Here is a 16177-nt window from a genome sequence, read left to right as displayed (position 1 = left end):
GTAAGTACTTTGAACATAGTTTACGCCAGGAGAAGCTCAGGTCTCACATTTCTGTGCTTGCTCTAATTACTCTTAGTGTTCTTATGAGAAAGCTTAGCGTAGGACTGAAGAATATCTACAATTCTTCACTTAATACCGGTTTTTTGTACTTCATAAGCTGGCTTTTGTGAGCTACTATCATCTGCCTCAAAGGGTCTGCCAATTTAAGTGTTTCAACACATGTGTGTCACTCTGCCATGAGGAAAAGAAACCTGTGATCATTCGTAACGCCCCTCTCTGTGTACGTCCAGTATCCTATTTGGTATGGGTCCGACTTGAACAGTACACTAAGATTTGAAGCCCAACTGTTTTGTAAGCAGTGTTTTTCTTGGATTGTCTGAATTTTACCAGTAACCTGCGAATGAACCCTTTCATATCGTTACAGATTGTTACACACACTTATTTGTGTATTGACTGAATATCCAAGAGTAAATTTCGTTTTAGACCTTATATGACAGCACTTTCCTTAATAAGTGCTGCTGTGGTACCGATCCAAATCATTTTTCGAAAGTTAAGACGTACTGCATCTACCTGACTATGTCGACCCTTGACTTTCGGGATGTCATGTGAGAATGCACAAGTTGGATTTCGCGTAATCGGTATTTCGTAATCTAGGCACTGGCCAAAGAGGAGGAGGAAAGCTTGGTATTTGACGTCCCGTCGACAACGAGCTCACTGGAGCACAATCTCGAATTAGGGAAGGCTGCGGAACGAAGTCTGCCGTGATCTTTCAAAATAAATATGCCGGCATTTACCTGTACCGATTTAGGGAAATCACGAAAAAGGTAAATCAGGATGATCGGACGCGGATTTGAGCCGTCGTTCTCCCGATTGCGGGTGCAGTGTCCTCCGTCACCTCATGAAATGTCCCCTTCGAACAATTGTACAAGACTGTGCTTAAACTGACACACAATATTTTTAGCGCAACGCAATCTGACTTTCAAATATCCCTACAAAAGAATGGCTCTGACTAACATTAACCTATATCTTTCACAAATCACTTACCTCACCAAAAATCTTCGTTACTCGAACTACTGCAATACAGCGAGCGCCAATACTGCCAGCTAAATAAAAGATTCAAACTACGGAAGGCACTAACTACTGAAAGGCATAGTTAGCGAATGAAAGATTTTAATAGAGAACAAACCATGTATTTACCTCAATAATGTTCAAAAGTCATAATGTATATAGCAGTTCATGACATCCAGTCTTACAAATTTCAAAACTCCGCCATCTCTCTCCCCACATCCACCACTGCTGGCGGCTCACCTGCAACTGCGCAACGCTACGCGCCACTAACAGCCAACTGCCCAACGCTACAATGGCGAGTATTACAACAGTGCCAACCAGCCACAGATTGCACACAGCACAGCCAGTGATTTCCATACAGAGGTGATGTTACAAATAAAAAAACCTAAACAGAATACTTACACTCGCTCGCACTTAAATGTGAATTGCAGAGTAGTCATGTAGATGTAGATTCTTTATTAAACCCCCGCGTCAATGCACACCGTCTTTGTGCTAGGTGGACTACTGGTAACACTGAGAAACATGAGTGGTAATTCCTTCCGCTGACTGCAAGAGTTTCACAGGCGATCTTCCCAATGCTCGACTTCCCTGTTCGGAGTAGTTGAGGCCTGATTGGTCTCGGTTTATCTGTTCTTATTCATTCACGTTTGAATTACACAACTTCGTCACTAACTGTCGACTTGGGCTATTGACGGCGTCACACATCACAGTCTCTGTAGCAGCGTATTACCATGTCTGTGGTAACACGCAAGTGTTAATTGCAAACAAGTTTTTAAACTATCGACTATTTAGTGACTATAAAAACGGGAAGTGCTTTTTACTTTAGTAGTATATAACTTGCGATTAAGTTACAATTACATGGTTCGAGACGTGACATAACAAGTAACCACAGAGTTATATCGCTTCCACAAATTTACCAGCTACAGTGAAGTAGGCACTGCCTTAGTAATTCTTATTTCTTAGGAACAGCCATCAAAAAGACCCTTATTGGGGAGTGACATGATGTCTTTCGACAATATGATGCCTTTCTACGTTACTTACACTTGACAGAGTCCATGTCCTTTTCTGTTTCTACCGATTATTTCCATTTACATATATTATTTTATAATTGTGCAGATACGGTTCTGCCCATTAAGGAAACACAAATTCTTCTTAACATCAAGACATTGGCGATTGCTCAAGTCAGAATTGTATTTCCATAATTACATATTAGGAAGCAAACAAGGACAGAAAGTGAATTTCAGCCACAAGGTGAAGGAATTGTTGTGTTGCCTTTTTCCTTTCTAGCTAATTGCCCAGTCAGTAGTTTGGAATTCTGTGAAGGAGCGGGGGAAAAGAATATAATTGAAATTAGGGTTTAATGTGCCGTCGACAGGATCGCCAGAGGTGAAACACAAGCTCTGAGTCATTGGAAGGAAATCGGCTGTCACATTTTCAAAGGGATCGTCTAAGTAAGTGACTGAAAATCGGAACGAGATCATAACGGTTGAACTTGCTTTCATCCACGTTTTAGCTTGCGACTGTTGTGAATATTTCTGTTTAGTGTTATTAAGAAAGGAAACCTAATGACCCGTTGTACAAGGAGGTTTCAGTAAGTAATACAACACTTTTTTTTCTGAACGCAGCATAGTTTCACCCGGGATCCAGTACACCATAATAATACACTACACCAGAAGAAATAAAGATGATAAACGCCTATTCGTTGGACAAATATATTATACTAGAACTGACATGTGATTACATTTTCACGCAATTTGGGTGCATAGATCCTGAGAACTCAGTACCCTGAGCAACCACCTCTGGGCGTAATAACGGCCTTGTTACGCCTGGGCATTGAGTCAAACAGACCATGGATGGAGTGTACAAGTACAGCTGCCCATGCAGCTTCAACACGGTACCACATTTCATCAACAGTAGTGACTGGCGTATTGTGACGAGTCAGTTGTTCAGCCACCATTGACCAGACGTTTTCAATTGGAGAGAGTTCTGGAGAATGTGCTGGCCAGGGCGGCAGTCGAACATTTTCTGTATCCAGAAAGGTCCGTATAGCACCTGAACATGCGGTCGTGCATTATCCTGCTGAAATGTAGGATTTCGTAGGGATATCTAAAATGTTCAAAGTTCTGTCAATGCGAACATAAGGTGACAGAGACGCGTAACCAGTGACACCCCACACCATCACGCCTGGTGATACGCCAGTATGGCGATGACGAATACACGCTTCCAATGTGCGTTCACCGCGATGTCGCCAAACACGGATACGACCATCATGATGCTGTAAACAGAACCTGGATTCATCCGAAAAAATGACGTTTTGCCATTCGTGCACCCAGGTTCGTCGTTGAGTACACCATCGCAGGCTCTCCTGTCTGTGATGCAGTGTCAAGGGTAATAGCAGCCATGGTCTCCGAGCTGATAGCCCAAGCTGCTGCAAACGTCGTCGAACTGTTGGTGCAGATGGTTGTTGTCTTGCAAACGTCCACATCTCTTGACTCAGGGATCGAGACGTGGCTGCACGATCCGTTAGAGCCATGCGGATAAAATGCCTGTCATCTCGACTGCTAGTGATACGAGGCCTTTGGGATCTAGCATGTCGTTCCGTATTACCCTCCTGAACGCACCGATTCCATATTCTGCTAACAGTCATTGGATCTAGACCAACGGGAGCAGCAATGTCGCGATACGATAAACCGTAATCGCAATGGGCTACAATTCCGCGAATCGCGATGAGCTAAAATCCGACCTTTATCAAAGTCTGAAACGTGATGGTACGCATTCCTCCTTCTTACACGAGGCATCACAACAACGTTTCACCAGCAACGCCGGTCAACTGTAGCTTGTATTTGAGAAATCGGTTGGAAACTTTCCTCATGTCAGCACGTTGTAGGTGTCGCCACCGGCGCCAACCTAGTATGAATGCTCTGAAAAGCTAATCATTTGCATATCAGAGCATCTTCTTCCTGACGGTTAAATTTCGCGTCTGTAGCACGTCATCTTCGTGGTGTAGCATTTTTAATGGCCAACCGTGTAGATAAAAGATTCGTATATCTGCGGGAAAACAAAAGAAACGAGAAACTGACAAAGCTGTATCACTTACTAGCTCGGGGGGTCGAGCGACGGCTTTCCACTTGACAGTGAAAGATGCTTACCACTCAGTCCATGTGATACCCTGCAACAACTGCCACGCTAGCTTAGTTGGCTCTAAGTTCACGTACGGACAAAAAAATTGTCCATTGTGTCGGTGGGAAACGGTCGTACTGTCAGACGTTCTGGCAGAGGCTCAGACATTCCGTCCATTTCCTGGAATTCCCTAGAGGTATCCGTCAGCTTCGCAGCCATCCACGTCATAGCGGTCTCGGTGGTCACACATGCAGACCGCCAAACACACTGCGGGTTCGTATGACGTCACGCCGGAGGCGTCTCCACGCCGACTACAAGGTCAGGAACCGTAGCCATTTCCTGACGATGGCCGGCGTCAAGAACCGGCGCAGCCGTGGCCGACGACCGTAACCTGGGGCCGGGCGGTCGCTCCACTGTACCGCCCCCAACCGGTAGCGGGTCGGCGGCGAGACGGTATAAAGGCAGCCGGCGGATGGCCGCGGCACACACGCACGTGGGAACACACGGCGGACATAGCAGAGATGGCAAGTCTCCGCGGAGTGGTAGCCGCTCTGGCCCTCGGCCTCTTCGTCCTGGAGATGGCAGGTTAGTCAGTTCGCTCTCTTCTCAAAGAATATCATTTTCTCAGCTCCAAACACTTTCTCTAACTCAACCAACTACAGCTAAATGCAACTGGTTCATTAACCGAAATTCTCGCGCTCGGATACCACAGCGCGATCCTTTTCAAACTAACAATACGTGAACGTCTTTTACAATATTTTCGGAACAAACTAAGAATACTCTAATTACATGTCCGAGAAGAATCTACATTCTATAAATACAGGTATGCTACCCATCTAGGCCATTGGGTAGGCTCTTGCGTTACAACTCTCGCCTTCACGAATTCGAGTCCGGATCTTGGAGTAAATTCTTTATTTTCTGATTTTTATCTGCGTAGTACACACTGTTTACTAATCGATTTGTATCCTACAACTAGATCTTATTGTTAGTGTTGAACATACCAACTACTATTCGGACATGTCAGATATAAACGTGAAGACTATTAATCAGTCAAAAATGTTACCTCCCATAGCTCAGAAGTAATTACGAAACTTATGAATGTTGAGATGTTAAACGTACTTACTTCATTCGGTTAGAGCGACTAGTTTTAATATTTTAAACGAACTGTCAGTCGCAGCACGTTCTTTCATAAAACATACGTACCATTCAGAGCAAATTCTCAATGCGACCACCCCGGATCTCCAAATTAATAGCGACTCGCTGGATCATGTTTATCTGAACTTTTCATGTTCAAAATGTTCAAATGTGTGTGAAATCTTATTGGACTTAACTGCTAAGGTCATCGGTCCCGCCGGGACTAGCTGCACAGTCCATGACTGCAGCGCCCAAGACCGATGGAGAACTCTTCATACTCTCATCTCTGTGTTGGCACTAAATAATTGCACGTCTTTTGTATTCGAGCTGATAGTTGTAATACAACTGCCGTACTACAAAATCAAAGAAATCAGATACGATCTCATGCAGTCTTTTTTTTACTGTGGAAATATTCTTGTCGGACAAGTAACTAGTCTTACCAGTTTGCCTTCCTTTTACCTTAATTTGATGCCGAAATACGCACGGGATGGAATTTTTGTAAGAGACATTTTTGTACAGTTAGCGTGCAAGGGATCAAGCTGTGACGTCTGTGTGTATGAATTTCGTTCATCCTTTGTGTGTATGGATCAGACGTTTTTCAGAGAGAATTTCTGGCGAGGAGACCAACAGACTATCAGATTTTTGTAATTTTTTACATATATGATGCGCCAAGTTCAGTGCTCTACTATTAATCAGCAAAAGCAGCTCGGCTCAACTCCCAAAAATTCTCGAGAACATAGACTTTAAAGTTTTATGAGGAATTATAATTCACTAAAGATAAATCAATTTTCCGGGTTGGCTGTGTGGCTCTGTCGCCTAGCGTTGGAGAATAATCCGATTACAAAGAATTAATCATTATTTAAATATAAAATTCATAAACTACATACCAATTAATATATACCTACCGTCATTTTAGAAAAATACATCTTCTCGTTTCTAGTTAGATATTGCCGCAGTATTAAAGATTTCACTGAAAATATAAATTCTTAATTACTGATATTTTAAAAAAGATTGTTAATACAGATTGTTTAAACTAAAAAACATCGAATTTTTTGTAAGCCTGTTTACAATATCTTACACAATGTCAATAATTTTCTTATTGACAAAGAGCGTTAAAATTAAAAAACATTTCAAAATTTTGATAATCTTTTAACATCGATAATTAAGTATTTATATTTCCGGTGCCTGCAGTGTGTTATTATAAACACGAAAACGTGCATTTTTTATTAAAGAATGATAATTACATTTGTGTTAACTGGCATTTGATGAATTTTATATTTAAAAGATGTAGGTGTTCGAACTTAACGGAAAGAATGAAACGTAAAGAACAAAGACCATAGAGACATTGGAACCAGTGATACATTGATTACCCAACTACCCGTCTCCAACGCTACCGGGTGACCCACGCAGCCGTTTCTTTGGTGAATTGTATCTCCTCGAGAAACTTCAAAGTTGATTTTCTCAATAATTTTCGAGAGTTGCATCGAACTGCTTGAGCTTCCTCATGTTTAAGTTCTGAACTTTAAGTACCGCAAGTATAAAAAATTACAAAAATCCAGTTACCCGGGTGGCCTTGTATTTTGGTGCAAGGGCCCCGTGCTCTCTAGAGTCTCGTTACAGAGCAATAACGGAATTGCCGGCCGCGGTGGCCGAGCGGTTCTAGGCGCTACAGTGTGAAACCGCGCTACCGCTACGGTCGCAGGTTCGAATCCTGCCTCTGGCATGCATGTGTATGATGTCCTCAGGTTAGTTAGGTTTAAGTAGTTCTAAGTTCTATGGGATTGATGATCTCAGATGTTAAGTTCCATAGTGCTCAGAGGCATTTGAAGCATTTTTTTGTGGTGCGCTCCCCATTATTTCTGGAGCAGCTCAGTGTAGCTTCGCTATACAACCTTTCTGTTGCACTCAGTGAAACCACGCACGCGTTGCGTACTGGCCAACTCTTCACGAGTATTAGTCGACCACAATATTATTCCACCCATGAGTGAGACTGTTTCGGCTGGCTTATTGTGAGTCATCACATAGCACATTATGATGGTATATTTAGAGCTGACCTAAGAACTGGCAGTGCAATGCCTTTTCCTTAGTCGTCACTGTATTTACGTACTGTAGCGTCACTAGGCGTTTCCGACAACGCCCAAGAGCAGTAGTATCTTGGTTGAGTAGTAAACTTGTCCATAATGTTGCGTGTCATTGTTTTTGTACAATTAACACTGTCGGAAAAATAAACTCCAGACGGACCCGAGCTGTACTGACTGCAGGCTAAAGGATGAGGAATAAAGTGTGCATTAATGTCGACAACATCAAGTATCAGGAGTGACTACTCGAACAAGTTTGTTTCCAAGCAAGTTACGTGGTGCATGTCTTGGACATTTACACAGTAGTGCAGATGTTTTCAGAGCATGTAGGAAGTGGAAGTAAGAGATGGAACGAAATGGAGTACCTCATTAAGGAGACCACGGCTCCCTCATAACAAAATATTCAGAAAATATCCATGAGAAACCTGCGAAAATTTTGAAACCGGAGACGTGTAAAGCTAACAGCCATTTTATTTCGGCAAAAATTCAAATTATCGAAACGAGGTTTTCGGAAAATTATACTACGCAGGAGGCGCCTCGTAATGTTGATAATCTAATCCTCATAAGTCGAGTCAATGACACGTTTTTTAATGGAACAATGTAGAGTATTATAAAGTATTCGATACGATATATTTATGTAATGCTGTGCAGTGTAAACACGGCCACGTGGGAACTATATGCCAACTTACAGCGCATTAGAAGCGGCTTATGAATACTATATCTTAATATGCGTACGTCCTCACGTCTAAATAAACAGTTATGATGGAAGCAAATATTCAGTCGAAAGACTTTACACAAAGTCGGAGCCTGGCCAGAGAGCTCGACTTGGCGGTGTTGAGGCTACAACGGCCGACTCCGGCCGGATTACCTTTCCGTTTTGCCACATTACTCGTATGGTTTTGCGTCAAGCTTCGGACTGTGGTGAAGCCATTTCACCGCAATTAGCTTTCTTGGGAAAGTGCTAATCCAGCAGAGCATACAGCAGAATTTATGATAAGTTTTGAACAGAGAGTAGAGCTGCGAGGGCGTGATTTAGTCGTCTATATAGCTCACTCGGTAGAGCAAAGGTTCCAAGTTCCTGTCCTGCTCTGACACAAAGTTTTAATCTGGTAGAAAGTTTCTGTAAGATATCTTGACTGCCCTAGGCAAAGAGCAGAATTAGAGTAGCGCATGAACAGGATCGTATCGATAGATCACAAGTACAGGAGAAGCATCAATATTCCCCATGATATCAGCCAGCTCCTTCTGAATTAAGGACCCAGTTTCATATTTGTTCTCTGATTGTTCCCCTTTAGGCTAACCCACTGCGGCCCATAGATGAAGAAGACATGCCTCATCATTGACTTAGTTTCCATTACATTTATGCGTCTCTATTGACATGAGTAACTCCGTCGCTTGAGAGCTGTATGTGTATTAACTACCTGTGTACATGTAGAAAAAAAACGGTATCTTCACCGAAGCTCCAGTTGTGAGCAACCTTCATTGTGTTACCAGTTGGGTGCAAAACTGTAGCTACTGGAAATTAAGGTTACTTTAAACAGTGAGAAACAACAAATTACCTTTTTTGTTTATTTTAGTGTCAAAGCTGAAGTAAACGAACACACAAATGAAAAGAAGTACGTTCTCCCATGTGTTTACTCCATTTTTGTAACAATGTCATTGGAACACAATATTAAACTCTAAAGATATGATCTTTCTTGTCCATATAGCGCACACAGAAGTATCCTAAATGACGAGAACTTACCGTTACAACTCCTGTGCAGACAGAACATTACGTAACTTTCTCGCGGCGTTCACGAGATAAAATGCTCTTAGGAGCGCGGGCGAATAATTAATGAGTGCTATAAAAAGGATGAGACAGTGCTGAAAGTGACGATTCTAAAACTTTGTTCTGCTTGTTGACATTATTGTGCTTAAATTGTGTTGCTAACAAATACTGCACGTCTGCCGCTCAGTTCAAATAGTTTTCGAGGGTTTCAAAATGTTATACTGAACGGGAAAGTTTGAATATTTCAGTTACTCTAGAATAACTTTGTAGAAAATACATCACATAAACCTATCAAGTATCAATATTCAACATATCTGTTTGGTACGTTGGGTGAATAAAACTGAGAAATGACTACCAATTGTACTTTTAGTATTAAAAACTATTGTCTACATCGTTTCGTGTGGCGACATTTCAAACACGTACTGCCCGTCCCAAAATTTCAGATTAATCAAACCTTGACATTCTTAGTTCTTATTCTACCCTTCCAATGTGGAAATCTCGAACGAACCAATAAACGTTCCTGTAGAAACATACGTCTTGAACCCAGTTCGTTAAGAACTCTGGGTCACCCGAGTGAGAAAACTAGCCAAAGCTTTGATGTTAGGGATTTTGTTCTGTTTCGATTTTTTGTGAACGTACTAGGATAGCTTGTGATTGAGCAGGACGCCACTACCAGCCCTGTCGGATATTCAAGGCTCTCCTAAGAGATGAAGAATTGGCATTTATAGCTCATAACTATAACCCAATAAAAGAGAACCAATCGCTGTTATTTGGGTTTTATTTTTACTTTTAGGTTACCAGTTTCGACGATACGTTACGTCATCTTCAGGCCTGCTTCAACCGAGTAACCTTCGTGTTGCGAGATACAGCAGCACTTTTAACAGGTCTCGTAACGATTTTATGGGCATGCGTGTTCCTTGGACACTCCAGCCAGAAGATGGAGTTACATTCGTAACTATAACGTTGTGCGCAAGTGAAACGTTGACGGTAAACGATTAGGACAAGGAAAGAATAGTAGTCTTCGATGTGTGGTGTTACATAAGAATGCTGTGGATTAGGTGGATATATCGAATACTGAACTGAACTGGACTGAACTGAAATGGAGAAAAAATTATGACACAACTTGACTAAAAGAAGAGATTAGTTGATATACCATATAGTGGGGCATCAAGGAATTGCAGTTTGGTAATGGAAGGAAATATATGGAAAAAAGTGTGGAGGTAGACCAAGACTTGAACACAGTAAGCAACTACATATGGTTGTATGTTGCAGTTGTTGCGTAAAGATGAAGAGACATTCGTAAGACAGGCTACCATGAAGAACTTCGTCGAGCAAGTCTTAGAACTGAAGACCACAATGACAACGATAGCTAACACTTTCGCGAGGCAGTAAGACTTACTGTTTATTGTGCAAGCACCAGTACTACAGCATACACCCTGTGGGAACGTAGCAGAGGTTTTTCGTAGAAAAGCGGCAAGAATTCATCTCCGAGAAAGCTTCGTACTCTGTGGCATTTGATAGATTCTCATAAAATAGAATGTAGCTTCGTGATCCTTTAAAGTCAGCATACTTCACATTGTTTGCATAGTTCGCCCCCGGTAGCTGAGTGGTAGCCGGCGCGGTAGTTCAGCGTAGTCGGTCAGAGGGTTAGCTGCCCTCTGTAATAAAAAAAGCTGAGTAAATTGATCAATGATGACCTTCAATGGTTATTATGGGACATCCGCCCCGAACAAACGCAATGAACAATACCGAACAAAATAAGATGTTTTAAAAAAAGTGGTCAGCGCGACGGACTGTCAATCCTAAGGGCCCGGGTTCGATTCCCGGCTGGGTCGGAGATTTTCTCCGCTCAGGGACTGGGTGTTGTGTTGTCCTAATCATCAAAATTTCATCCCCATCGATGCGCAAGTAGCCGCAGTGGCGTCAAATCGAAAGACTTGCACCAGGCGGGCGGTCTACCAGACGGGAGGCCTTCGTCACACACCTTTTTTTTTTATGGTTTGCAAACTTCTAAACCACAAGCAACATTGAAGTTTCGTGTAAAAATAAAATATTTCGTAAGTGTGGAGAGATGCGAGTGAAACTGGTTTATATATAATAACAGCTGTTTCAAGTATTCATACTGTCCCAATATCACTTTCAGTATCGCCGAATATTACTAATGTATCTGTAGCGCTAAATCTAAGCCGTTACCGAGTAATGTGGCGCAGTGGACTCACATTCAAGTGGACTGGATTTCAATTTATCATCCAGTCTATGATTTAGGTTTCAAGTGGTTTCCCTAAATTTCTTAAGGCAATTTCCGGAATGGTTGCAAGCCGAATGAACATGGTCTACCTCCATCCACTTCCCTGTACAGTTAGAGTTTGTATTCCGTCTCTAACGACCTCGTCATCGACGGGATGTTAAAGTAATAATCTTCCTTCCATTTTCGTTGTTGGCACAGAGAGTACCCAGCATGACACTGAATATTTCTATAGATGTTTCTTCGCAGTACCGGTGTCCTGCATTTAGTTACAGCAGTCTATGAAAGAAAATTAAAGCTGCTGTCTAAATAAACTCCATAAGAAAAAAAGAACCTGTAATTATCATCATACAAATATGAGTATTCTGTACGATATGTGAATCCAAAATACCCTTCACGTAGGACCATTCACTAAGGGCTTTAATTTTTCAATTTCCAGTAGCATCTGAAGTTCGAAATGCTCTCTGCCATACGTCTTGGGAATCGTTCTTAATCCACAGATCTGTCATAGTGAATAAACTGAAACTCTGCAGTAGTAATGAGTTGTTCTACTGCATAGTGCAGTGGAATTTCATATGAATGAGATTGCTTTCCTGCACCGCTCATTTATATAATAACCTTTTTCTTATAAATACGTTCAATTCTTCTAATCAATTTTAATTGTATTAAATGCTCAGTAGTGCTCGTCAGATAGGTACTTTGTATAGCGTTGCAGATTTAGTTACGTATTTATTAATTCAGATTAGATAGAGCACCATTGTGTTAGATATTAGGGACCTCCCTACATTCGGAATTGAAACTAGCCTTAATGGAAAAATAAATGAGTAGAACGAGTAAACTAATGCTGTCAAACTAAGGCATCTGTAAACCACTGGTAGTTGCAAAAAAATACAAACTTGTACACTATGCGTTATTGTACAACAGGAGTCAAAGGAGTGCAATGGTAGTTAACATATTTATTAAATTACTAATAAATTGGTGGATGAAAAACACCAAACAGTTTCGAAGTCCAGTTGGCAATCGCACATTGTTCTGCATGAAACTGTGGCTGTGTTACCATTAAGATCACTTACTTATTTCTACCTTTTTTCGTCTGTGAACTAAATACAGACGAGAGGAGTATAGTGAATCAGTTGCTCACGTAGTATCTTCCAATGGCTAATAGACACCTCAGGCACTTACTGACATGAGGTTTTTCTCTTGTGAGCCCCACGAATGTGCGGAATCCAAAATCGCGCCGTCCTTAGAATTTCAAGCAGGTGACGTAAATCCTGTCGCGCAGCTATTTCCAGCGGTGTTTCACTGTGCATGTCAACGTAATATTTCCCTTGCCTTCCGCTACGTTTACGACGTGACAGGTGAATGTTTTGAGAATATATTTACAAATGATTATGTTACTTCAAACTTCTAACATCGTATTCAGCAGTATCAGGAAATGTAAACAATACTGCAGTTGCCACACTATTATCACATGTTACGCACGCATTTAGTTGCATTTTGCTGGAGGATGAGATGTGGCTCGCTTTCTGTAGCAAAGTTATGATTAACAGTGAGTTACTTAGATTTATCTTGACGCTAAGAGCTTTGCAGAAACTACATACTACCTGTGTAAGTTCACCATAACACGTCTATGAAGCAAACAGTGCTTTAAAAAACGAACGGTTGTTGCCAGGAGAGAGTCAGTAGTAACTTACGACATAAAGAATAGTAAGTCTACAAACAACTTAAACGTCTGTGGAGAGAACAACAAGAAGAGTGACAAAGGTATAACAGCAAGATCGACTAGCTGACAACGGTGAAAACACTATCTGAGAAAAAGCACATAGAAGGCGCGGTTGGATGTCAACGTAACTTCGTACAGCTACACAACATTAGTGGTTACGTAAATGATTAGAGCTGCAATTCACCGTGGCAGACGTAATGGTAGCCACAGTATATTAGAATTGTTCGTGTTTATTGCTGTTGGCAGCACTGTTAAGGTGTATAAGGGAAGTGAAATTTGGAAATTTGTTGTAAGGTCTAATGGGACCAAACTGCTGAGTTCACCGGTCCCTAAGCCTACACACTACTTAATCTAACTTAAACTAACTTACGTTATCGACAACACACATACCGCTGCCCGAAGGAGGGCTCGAACCTCCGGCGGGGAGACCGCATGCACCGTGACAAGGCGCCTCAGATCGCGCGGCGAGAGTGAAAAGTGTCAGATGTTGAGTAACCACTGCGAGGGAGATGATGCGAACTCGTCTGGGCGAGCGCTTGAGAGGGGGGGGGCTCATTCTGTGCCCACATTTGGCCAGCTGGTCGAATTGTGTTGTATCCAGATCTGGAGGCCATTCGGATGTGACAGTATCACGATGAAGGCCTGCATGAGAACGTGAGGGCAGGTATAGTCGACCATATCGGATCACCAAGAGGGAAGATCGTCATATTGTACATCAAGAATATCATAACCTCTTACATGTGCTCCTGTCATCCGAGAAAATGGACTCCTTAAAACATAGGAGAGTTGCTCAGAAAGTAATGCACCGCATATTTTTTCTTTAAAATTTATTTATTGGGCATAATGAGAATTACACTACTGGCCATTGAAACTGCTACACCAAGAAGAAATGAAGATGATAAACGGGTATTCATTGGTCAAATATATTATACTAGAACTGACGTGTAATTACACTTTCAAGCAATTTGGGTGGATAGATCCTGAGAAATCAGTGCCCAGAACAACCACCTCTGGCCGTCATAACAGCCTTGATACACCTGGGCACTGAGTCAAATAGAGCTTGGATGGCGTGTACAGGTACAGCTGCCCATGCACCTTCAACACGCTACCACAGTTCGCCAAGAGTATTGACTGGCGTATTGTGACGAGCCAGTTGCTCGGCCTCCATTGACCAGACGTTTTCAATTGGTGAGGGATCTGGAGAATGTGCTGGACAGGGCAGCAGTCGAATATTTTCTGTATTCAGAAAGGCCCGTACAGCACCTGCAACATGCGGTCGTGGATTATCCTGCTGAAATGTAGGGTTTCGCAGGGATCGAATAAAGGGTAGAGCCACGGGTAACACATCTGAAATGTAACGTCCACTGTTGAAAGTGCCGCTAATGTGAACAAGAAGTGGCCGAGACGTGTAACCAGTGGCACCCCGTACCATCACGCCGGGTGATCCGCCAGTTTGGAGATGACGAATACACGCTTCCAATGTGCGTTCAACGCGATTTTTCCACGTAATCTCCATCCCGTTCTATGGCCTCCCTGCAGAGCAAATCAAGGGCGTGTATGTCCTGTCGGTACCAATCCTCGTTCTGGCGGCGGAGTCAGTGCTTCACTGCGTGAATCACCACCTCATCGTCCTCAAAATGTCTTCCGGGAACGATATCCTTTAATGGCCCAAATAAGTGGAAGTCCGAGGCGGTTAGGTCAGAGCTGTGTGGATAGGGTCACACTGTCCAGCCCTGTTTTTCGATGTGTTCAGCAGCCCTCAGACTTGTGTGGGGCCAAGTGTTATCGTGTTGCAGCGAAACATCTCCTGGGTTGCTGTGGCGCTGAAGTCGCCCGAAGCGCGTCTTGAGTTTTGTTAAGGTGTTGACATATGCTTTTGAATTACTCCTTCACATTCCCAGAACACGGTGATCGTGGCCTTACCGGCGGAAGCAATTGCTTTGCATTTTTTCTTCTGTGGGGAGTGGGAATGGCACCATTCCATCGACTGTGTGTTGCTTAGGGCCCAAAATGGAGAACCTAAGTTTCATCACCTGTCACAATCCGGAACAAGACGACCTCCTCATCAGCTTCAAAACATTGCAACAAATCAAGACAAATGTTTTTTCTGTCCGTTTTGTGATCCACCATTAGACACCGCAGGACCGATCTTGCACACGCGTTTCAATATCCGAGATTGCTTCCACACTTACTTTTCTCATTGACAGACGCAGTGCCAACTTCCAAGTCGTACTGCGTTTGTACTCACGAATGACATCAGCTCGTTGCAACCATGTCAGGTGTGACAGCCGTGGATGGCTTCCCTGACCGCTGCAAACCGTGGAGCCCCGCCGAACCGCACTCCACATTAAATGCTCCATAGACTTTTCACAAGCGTTTTGTGAATATTTCCCACAGCCTCTTTCCCTGCAGAGAAAAATTCAATGATGGCACTTCGTTTGTAACTTACATACAGACGCCATTTTGAAACTGTCCTGCAGCTACGCTATCCGTCGAAAGTGACGGGAACTTGGCGCGCTCACTCAGGACACTTCAAATAATACCTACGTAACGTTTCGCATTCGTAGCATTGTTGTCGGCAGAGAAAAAAATGCGGTCTATTACTTTAGGGTAACACTCGTACTATCATCACACTCCTATGATCGGAGACAGCAATCAGACTAGGGAGTTACCACCTCGTCCGTGTTTGTAATTAACGCCCCAACATAAAAAACAGCTGTCTGAGTGGTGCGGTGACCGAGTAACGTGCCCGGTAGTGTGGACAGTGTCGCATAGATGAATCGCTGCCTTGTACTGTCACGGATAACCATCATCGGCGAAGTTAGGACACTCTGGGAAGACATTACAGGAATTCGCAGTTGCGAATGTGGACAACCATCAGCTGTATAATGGAATGGCGACAACCAAAATTGGTGCCCGACAGGGACTCGAACCCGGATTTCCCGATTATCGCAAGCGGCCTCCTTACCATTTGGCTATCCGAGCACAATTCAAGGCCAGACCCAAACTTCCATATGTCGTCAACAATTTGTCTACAACTT

General features: G+C 42.8%; 1 protein-coding gene across 1 annotated transcript in view; it reads left to right on the top strand.

Annotated features, from left to right (window-relative positions):
- The first annotated feature begins 4536 nt into the window (after positions 1-4536).
- Positions 4537-16177, top strand: part of LOC126280525 (uncharacterized) — a 28013-nt gene continuing 16372 nt past the window's right edge. Inside the window, exon 1 of the mRNA XM_049979773.1 lies at positions 4537-4773. Coding sequence (XP_049835730.1) covers positions 4710-4773 — 64 coding nt within the window. The 5' untranslated portion in view covers positions 4537-4709. The remainder of the gene's footprint in view (positions 4774-16177) is intronic.

This window comes from Schistocerca gregaria, chromosome 1 (genome assembly GCF_023897955.1).
Source record: "Schistocerca gregaria isolate iqSchGreg1 chromosome 1, iqSchGreg1.2, whole genome shotgun sequence".
NCBI classification, from domain to species: domain Eukaryota; kingdom Metazoa; phylum Arthropoda; class Insecta; order Orthoptera; family Acrididae; genus Schistocerca; species Schistocerca gregaria.
This window is presented reverse-complemented; position numbering and strand designations above follow the sequence as displayed.